The 9,141-nt window shown below is 38.0% G+C and overlaps 1 protein-coding gene across 1 annotated transcript; it reads left to right on the top strand.

Annotated features, from left to right (window-relative positions):
- The first annotated feature begins 2,902 nt into the window (after positions 1–2,902).
- LOC112452885 lies at positions 2,903–3,899 on the top strand. The gene is made up of 3 exons (XM_025013321.1): positions 2,903–2,958; positions 3,127–3,225; positions 3,455–3,899. Exons 1-3 carry the CDS (start codon positions 2,903–2,905, stop codon positions 3,897–3,899), a joined length of 600 nt encoding a protein of 199 aa, XP_024869089.1.
- Positions 3,900–9,141: the final 5,242 nt, after the last annotated feature.

Below are 9,141 nucleotides of genomic sequence, written 5' to 3'. Positions count from 1 at the left end.
TTTATAGTGACCAGGATATAACAGAAAAAAGAGCATTTTTGTTACTTAAAAAATAAAAATACATTTTTAAAATAAAGTGAAGAAAACATGCAAAGTTTAACGTTATTCACTTTCTTCGTTTCCCTATAAAACATTCCTGAAAAATATATATTTTAATGATCTTTTAAATTAAAATATCTCCGTTAATAATTCTTTATACATTCTCTTCCTAACGTGTGTGTGAAGCTATCGTCTTATTTTGCAGAAACTCACAAATTATTGAGAGTTCTGGCTTCTTTCAAAAAACGCGTCAGTACAAACTGAGACGCTATGTTCACGCAGCGTCTCATTTTGTCCTACACAAGTTCCACCACTGTATCTCATCAGATTTTGCAAGATCTATAGTTCTATAACAGTTCTATAAAGAGTTTATCTCATCAGATTTTGCAAGATCTATAGTTCTATAACAGTTCTATAAAGAGTTTTGCCATATAAAAGCAAAAAAATTAATTATAAGATACTAAAAAAAATTACAATGCATCGAGTATACCGGTTGAGACGCCAGTTGAAATCTCGGAGTTCCAGTTTATGTAAAATATTTTTCGAGTAGTTTTGAGCATATTGAAACATTTTCTAAAGAGTTCCGAGCGTTAGAATCTTTGTGTTATATTTAAAAAAATTAATATTAACCGAAAAGTAATCATGACAGAAGAAGATGAGACGCTGTGCGAAATCTCGGAGTTTTGGCTTATATAAAACATTTTTCGTATAGTTCTGAGCATACTAAAGCATTTTCTAAAGAGTTCCCGCTACTAGCTACGTTGTATATATATGTTTATTAACTTTAGCAAACACTAGCTACGTTGTATAATTTTTAAATAAATTAATACCGCTCGAAAATCAGAAATTTATCGAAAATAAGGTGAGACGCTGGCCGTATTTCGGCAGTTCTGTGAGTTCTGCTATAATTCTCGTGTAGTTCTGAACGTGTTCTAACGTTGTCCCATTTTATTCTGGCAATAAGCATTATTTATTCATTTTTTAAATAATTCTTATCGCTCGAGAAAGACCCTATTCTCGATAAATTCCTGACTTTCGTGAGTTATTAATTTATTTAAAAATTATACAACATTGCCAATGCCCGGAACTCTTTAGAAATTGTTTTAGTATGCTTAGAACTGTACGAAAAATATTTTATATAAGCCAGAACTCCGAGATTTTCTACAGCATCTCACCCACATACCCGTAAATGCGTCTTTCTTGGGCGATAAAAATTATTTAAAATATGAATAAATAATGCTTATCGTCAGAACTCTTTAGAAATAAACGTTAGAACACGTTCAGAACTATACGAGAATTATAATAGAACTCACTGTTACCCATGTGTATTGTTTATTTAAGAATGTGTTTTTATTTTTATCCAATTATCCTTCTGTTGTTGCTCGTAATTTGGCCGCTTGAACATGCATAGGTAAAATAAATTTAATAAGAGTGCAAGAAACATTATAAACTACCATTTTTTTCTCAATATAGTTAATATAATTATTGGTATGCATTTAAATATTAAATTTAAAATTTATTATGCAAAGTAAAGGTTTTTAATGTAAGACTTTTTTAGATAGAAAAGCATAGAACGGTGATTTCTATACATTACATTTACGAATATTAGTTTTTATGTTTATAAATATTTATTTAATTAATTATATTTGCAATCTTTATATATCTATAAATTTCAAATATATATACATATATATAAATATATATATATATATATATTTAATTATAAATATAAAAATTAAAATTTGTATACAAACAAATGTAACGTATATAACGGGTATAGCGTATCGTCGATTTGTCAACTCGAGACTCGGCGAGACACGAGACGCGATACCCCAAATGCGTGGCATCGTGGTATAGCCGGCAAGCCGGCCCGTGCAAAGCGGCAACGTCACAGCTCAAGAGAGACAGCAGATTGTATGTCTGCCCTTCTCTCCCCGCTCGAAGCTTGCCGAGGGCCTAGCGTACACGGACAGAGGAAAGGCTTGCGCGACCAGCATATCCCCTCCATCTGAGTAGTTCGGACACGAACCATAGCATGGATACAAACCCATGTATCGTTACCCGAGTCCTCTCTGATCGTTACCGAGCGTAACGCCGTAGTTGACGTCCACTTTCTCAGAGGGCAGATTAGGACAGACGTCCCCCGAAGCCGGATGGCCGCTCTCAGGTTTCTCTCTGGTCCGATCGACACTGTGTCCGATTCGCACTGTGTCCGTTTCCTACTGTGTCCGATCGACACTGTGTCCGATCCGCACTGTGTTCGATCTGCACTGTGTCCGATTGCAACCACCGTGTGTCCGATCGACATTGTGTCCGATCGACACTGTGTCCGATCCGCACTGTGTCTGATCTGCACTGTGTCCGATTGCAACCACCGTGTGTCAGTTTCCTACTGTGTCCGATCGACACTGTGTCCGATCCGCCTTGTGTCCGATCCGCACTGTGTCCGTTTCCTACTGTGTCCGATCGACACTGTCTCCGATCCGCACTGTGTCCGATCCGCACTGTGTCCGATTGCAACCACCGTGTGTCCGTTTCCTACTGTGTCCGATCGACACTGTGTCCGATTCATTCAACCTGCTGTGTCCGATTTATTCTGTGCGCAACTGTGACTCACTCCATGGAAAATAGAATACCAGAAAGCTCAGAAAGTATAGAAGAAACATTTTCATGGTCAGATGCAAGCACAAAATTATTTTTATGTTTTTATAAAGAAAAAATACATTTACTTACGACAAGAAAAATTAGAAACAAAAAAGTATTATGGCAAAAAATAGCAGAAGAAATGAATATACAAGACTATAATGTATCAAATATACAAACTGAAAATAAAGTTAAATCATTAAAAAGAGCTTACAAAAATATGATTACAAATAACAAAAAAACTGGCAGAAGTAGAGCAACATGTCCATATGAAACGTAAGTTATTATATTTCAACTGAAGAATTAATATAATATATATACAAATGTAATACATTTATATATACTTATGCACTAAGATTTTTTGCTTTAACTTTTTTCAAATATCTATCTTAAAAAAATTGTAGTAGGAAAATATTTTTTATAATATAAAATGCATTATTATAGAGAATTGACGGATTTAATTGGGAGTAAACATAATATTGAACCTCTAATCACATCTGGAAATAAAGGCACAATACTGAGAACTGACAGAACTACACCTACGTAAGTTTTATATAAGTTCTTTTAATAATTTGTGTATTATTTCTTATATTAGATAATATTATATAATCTTTTACATAATAATAAATACTAAACTTTTACATAATAATAATTACTAAAGTTTAGTTAATGTTTAAAGAACACATATATGGAAGACATTTCTTTATACACAAATAATATCGTTTACACAAATTGTTTAATATGTATTTAATACTAATTAATGTCATTATAGATTCACTAGTGGTGTATCTGAAACAGAAAATATACCGACAGGAAGTAACGCATCAGCCAGTCAAGATATTTCAATATTTGAATCGGGAACAACCAACCAAGAATCAATGCCAATAGCAACAACACCAACTATGTCTAATCAGTCTAATCTACAAAACACACTTTCTGTTGAAGAAATGCAAAGCAGAAACAAGAGGCAAATGGGCACAACAGCAAAAGTATTGCAAATGTGTCAAGAAAGTATGAAAGAACTGATAGAACGTATTCAAGAAGAAAAGCACGATAAAATTGAAAGAGAAAAAGAGATATTAACGGAATATAGACAAATGAGACAATCGTATGAAAAATATTTAGACAAAGTACAGGAGCAATTGATAATTGCAAACAAAATGAGAGAAGAAAGAAATAATTTATTAAAAGCTTATCTCGATAAGCAAACTAAATAAGTAATTAAAGTTAAAGACTTAAAGTTTTATAATTTATTTTTGTTTTGTTTTTGGCATTATTTCAATTTAATGCAATACTGTTTCTTTTGTTTTATTTTAAATATTATCTTAATAAATAACTTTTTTATGTAGTAACTGCAATATCTAACTGTAATGTAAAAGCTAATGTACATACAAAACTGTTTTCTTGATGTTTGTTTATTACTTGGCAATATAATATCTACCATTTTATGCATATATATTATAAACATACATGTATATCTATATTCTATATTTTATGCATTACAAAATAAAAAAATTTATAATACAAAATATTTGAATTATAATACATTATTTTCTTTTTATCGAGACAGTAAATTACAGATTTCGTCACGAACATGCGTTCCTCTCACATCATCCTCATATTCCCTTGCATTATCGATCATTACAATTGGTCTATTTTGTAATTCAATATCAGGATATTCTTCATTTAGTTGTGGTTCAAAATAGTGTAGGTCTTGCACATTCGCAATGTTATGTAATACACAACATGCATGTATGACTCGTACCATTTGTGGTATATCTCGCAATTTGAAATGATATAACTGACGAAATCTTTGCTTAAGGCAGCCAAATGCATTTTCGATAACAACTCTGCATGAGCTTAGTTTCTAGTTGAATGATTTTTGTGCACGTGTCAAGTGTCCGTTATCCTTATATGGAACAATCAATTGTTTCAAACAAGGATAAGCACTATCTCCCAACAGGTAATAATTATCTAAAAATTATTATTATATATGTATATAATATATGTTAATATATATATATATATAATTAACCATATTTGATCCGCTATCTTAAATTTTAAAATTTTTACTTCAGTTTCGTAATCAACGACCTCAAAAACCATCCCATCAATAGTTTTACAGCTTTGATTGATCGTGTGGCATACGGAAAGTCGTTTACTGATTTTTTTCTTGTTTTCTCCGATTATCATTGTGACACCTTGCTAGTCATCTTGAATTCTCAAAAAGGCCACACGGTACGAGAAACTACATATCATTACCTACAATTTGAGCCCTCATTGACCTCAATCGGTCGACACAAATTTTGGGCAAAGGGGGGTGTCCGGTTGACAGAGAATGCCCCATATATATATATATATATATATATATATATATATATATATATATATATATATTGCGACGCTTATTTCTCTATATGATTTGTCCCGGCCCGTGAGGCGGGTCTGAATCGCGTAGCAAATATATGATCGGGTGACAGAGCGGATCTCGAAAGCGATACTCAACAATGTTGGGCGCCAGGTGTGGATACGGCCACACCACCGTTTACTCTAACCCGCGGAAAGTACTCGACATGAACTCTACAAAGATCCGACATAAACTTTAAATATCGACACAACTCTTAACTCACGCGTCATGACACATCCGCTCTGACCGATCGCAACGACTGCTCAGGATTTTCGATAGAGGGTCGTGGTCCTTACATAGGCTGACTGCGGAGGGATTTGACCATTGGCGAGGCGAAACAAACACAAAAGAAAGTACTCAAGTAACATGTAACTCTAAGTATAATATAAGATAAAGCGAGATAACAGCGTTACAACTTACGGGACACGAGCGAATTATTCGCCGTAATCAATCACCAACCCCCGACCACGCAGGGTCTTTCGCAGGGTCCGCGCGTTATAAATAAACTCGGACGCTGAACTACGATTCTCGGGAAAATCCACTTCAGGGATAATCTACGCGGTGAAAGGCGCGAAACCTAATAATATGCGCCAACGAAACACTACCCGCGGATCTACGCTATTAAATAGGCGAGAAGTGATAATGTATGTCGACGAAATAATACCTGCAATCCCGAAGTAGTACACGCGATGAACTACGTCGAACGCCGTAAGGAAGATATCACCTCAGACGCGAGATTCTCTGATGAAATAAAAAAATAAGTGTGACGTTATGTGTTCCGTCAGTTCTAGCGTAGGGCCAAATATGCCCCATTCCTGAGATCCATCATTAGGACCACATCCACCACGTCACACCGAATAGGAATTACAATGACTCTACTCTATCTTGGCGCGACCAATAACTGAGAATGACTCTACTTCAACGTACGCGAACGGAAAGTTCTCGGGAACCGCTACCCGCGAAAATTCGTGCCGAAGGGGCAATATCTGCAAAATAAGGGTTTCTCGTAGGACGATAAACGATTCCCGCACAGTAATTTCTCGCGGAAGAAACGCTACCCGCACAACAATTTCTCGCCCAGTAAATGAGGCACACAAAATAGTTTCTCGCAAAATAAACGATACCCGCAAAATAATTTCTCGCAAAATGAACCATACACGCAAAATAAGTTCTCGCAAAATGAACGATACACGCAAAATAATTTCTCGCAAAATGAACAATACACGCAAAATAAGTTCTCGCAAAATGAACGATACACGCAAAATAATTTCTCGCAAAATGAACGATACACGCACAATAACTCAAGGCTTCTCGCAACCTAAACGATGTACGCCAAATAAAATTCCTGGTAAACTAAACGATACACGTAAATAAAACTCAAGGTTTCTCACCAACTAACGATACACACAACACAGGAGTTCTCGAAACGTAACGCGAAGCCTCGCCGTACGGTCCACACCGCGAGCACGTGATACTCACGCCTAATCCAGCCCGGGGCGTGCGGTATTCTCAATTTCTGAACGTTAAATAATTTCTCGCATATCGCGGTCAATTTCGGGCACCTTCCTCGAGAAGGCTGACTCTAAGTCCGGTAAGCCGACGCCTCACGCTTCCCGTACCGGGCGCGGTACTTTACGTATCCCGGAGACCGACACGCCCCAGAACAAGCGTATGCACGAAAGCCCGCACGACGAAACTTTCACTACGCGAAAACGGACTCTAACGGAAACGCCGATATCTTACACCTAATCGATAGGCACGATAATCCTAAACGGTAATCTCTTAATACTCGAAACGGTAATCTAACGCGACGGACTGTTGAGGCGACCAGCGAGGTTTTATCCCGCGACACGCATCACCCTCGTGACGGGCGGCCGGCGCCGCACCGTTCTTACTATCCGATCCCAGGTCGGTCGAGTCGGAAAGAAACGGACGCCCCCTTTGATATTCTTACGGGGAGTCAGCGGGCGGGCTATGTCTTACCCGTAGAAACGAAACGAAAAGCTATAATCCTCTCAATGGATTCACGGCAATGGCGCGTAGGCAAGGAAACGCTCAAGCAAGCCTACGCGTCTCTCTCAAAATCTTACGCGACACGATACCGACACTCCGCCCGCCGTTCCCCGATACCTGATGTCTGGGATGGGTGGCTGGTTACATCTCGTCCTTCCTTCCGTGCGCCAATCGATCTATTAGGGCCGCCGCCCTCGCTTATTCTCTCTACAATTCCTCTTTCGACGTCCGTCCTCGCTCGCGGTCTACCCAACAGTCCTCGATCATCCCCCGCCGCTTCGACTCGCGGCTTCGACTCGCGGCTTCGACTCGCGGCCCTCTAGATCAGGACGCTCCACCGCCCCGGCGGATGGCGCCACGCTGTCTAAACGGGCCCTCCGGCCGCTTCCTCCTGAAAACTATACAACTCAACAGTACGCGCGCAATACAACGAGGGGAACGGGGAGAACTGTGACGGGCACGCAGTACAACGTCACAATATATATATACATATATATATATATATATATATAGGTATATATAAAACTTTGAAAATATATGAAAAATTAAATGTGATTATATACATTATATAGTTCACAAATTATTACAAATGTGGTTTGACAATAGCCATGATATTAACCACAATTATTTAAGATTTTGAGATTTAGAAGTATTATAACATACAATAAAACGGCTTCTGCCTTACGGAAATGTAGATTATTTTAGAAAGTGTTCGCAAAATCGCTGATTTTTCCCGGCGATGAAAGCGGGATGAGAAGGACGCGCGTGGAAGGTGTTAATTATTTCTTTAATTATTTCTTTAATTTATGTGTAACTCAGAACACAGTCTGAGCCGTCTTTAACGCGTCAAAACATATACAATCTGATCTGAGAAACGATGAGCGGTGTATAAATGAGAACCCAGCAAACGAAAAAAGATTGAAAAGAATTACAACGGGATTGCCAGGAATTCAATTAAGGACTTTCCGAATTCCATTCTGTCCAAAAAGGGATTGAAATAGTTTCAATATCATGGAATTCCTTATTTTGGAAAGAATTTATTGTCTTTTTTGAATCTCATCCAATTCCGACACAAAAATATTATACCACTGAATGCCAGGTTAGGGATTGGAAAGTTTCGTGATGAATTCCATTGAATACCATTGATTCCGTTAACGAAATGAATACCACTGAATGCCAGGTTAGGGATTGGAAAGTTTCGTGATGAATTCCATTAAATACCATTGATTCCGTTAACGAAATGAATACCATTGAACGCCAAACTAGGAATTAAAAATTTCCGTATTGAATTCCATTGAATTCCGCCTTTCTGACAATAAAATGAATACCATTGAATGCCAGGATAGGGATTGAAAAGTGTCCGTGTTGAACTCTGTGGCGGTACGCGCCAACAATAGAACACGCCCGCGCAATATCTGCATTACCGGCAATTCGCGTCGACGCCGCTAGGCATCGCCGGGGCATCTTCTCGAGTTCAAAGTTTCGTCTCGACCGCTATATAAAGGGGACCCCCTACGGTGCCTGACAGATCTTATAAATCTCATTTTCGGGCTAATTGCCCGTCGGCAGTAGTGCGTGTAATGCCCTTAGGCATACACAAAAGCTCACCGACGAACAACGGCGTTTGGTCGCTCAACGGAGGCGCGAGACGTTTCCTAAACCATCTAATGCCATGCAATTCCATAACCTTTACGGATTTTATAGGATTGGATAAAATTGAAATTTTTCTTTTTTGGATTCCATGGGATTGGACCATCTCATTTCGAATCCCATCTAATTTCATCTAATTCCGCCAAAAAAGGGATTCAAAAGTATTAAAAAATTTCAATATCTTTTAATCCTTTTGCGTTTGCTGGGAAGTCTTTAGATTGTCTGTAAATGCGAGAGACAATTATATTAATTGCCTTCCTTGTGATGATTAGCCAGTGAGCCGGTGAGACACGTGGCGGTCGGCACTCGCGCACGTGTGAACCTGAGTCGTCGTGTCGATTTTCCAGAGCTGGATGAGCGGTCTCTCTTTACACGTTAGTAAAGTATCT

The sequence above is a fragment of the Temnothorax curvispinosus genome, unplaced genomic scaffold (genome assembly GCF_003070985.1).
Source record: "Temnothorax curvispinosus isolate PA1 unplaced genomic scaffold, ASM307098v1 QBEX01003802.1, whole genome shotgun sequence".
Lineage (NCBI taxonomy): Eukaryota > Metazoa > Arthropoda > Insecta > Hymenoptera > Formicidae > Temnothorax > Temnothorax curvispinosus.
Note: the sequence above shows the minus strand (reverse complement) of the source record. Positions and strands in the feature narration are given on the sequence as shown.

Excerpts from the sequence above, each read along its gene's own strand:
- LOC112452885 (XM_025013321.1), top strand. The coding sequence starts at position 2,903 with ATGATTACAAATAACAAAAAAACTGGCAGAAGTAGAGCAACATGTCCA. Across the intron at positions 2,959-3,126 it reads GCAACATGTCCATATGAAAC|AGAATTGACGGATTTAATTG; the intron begins GTAAGTTATTAT and ends GCATTATTATAG. Across the intron at positions 3,226-3,454 it reads ACTGACAGAACTACACCTAC|ATTCACTAGTGGTGTATCTG; the intron begins GTAAGTTTTATA and ends ATGTCATTATAG.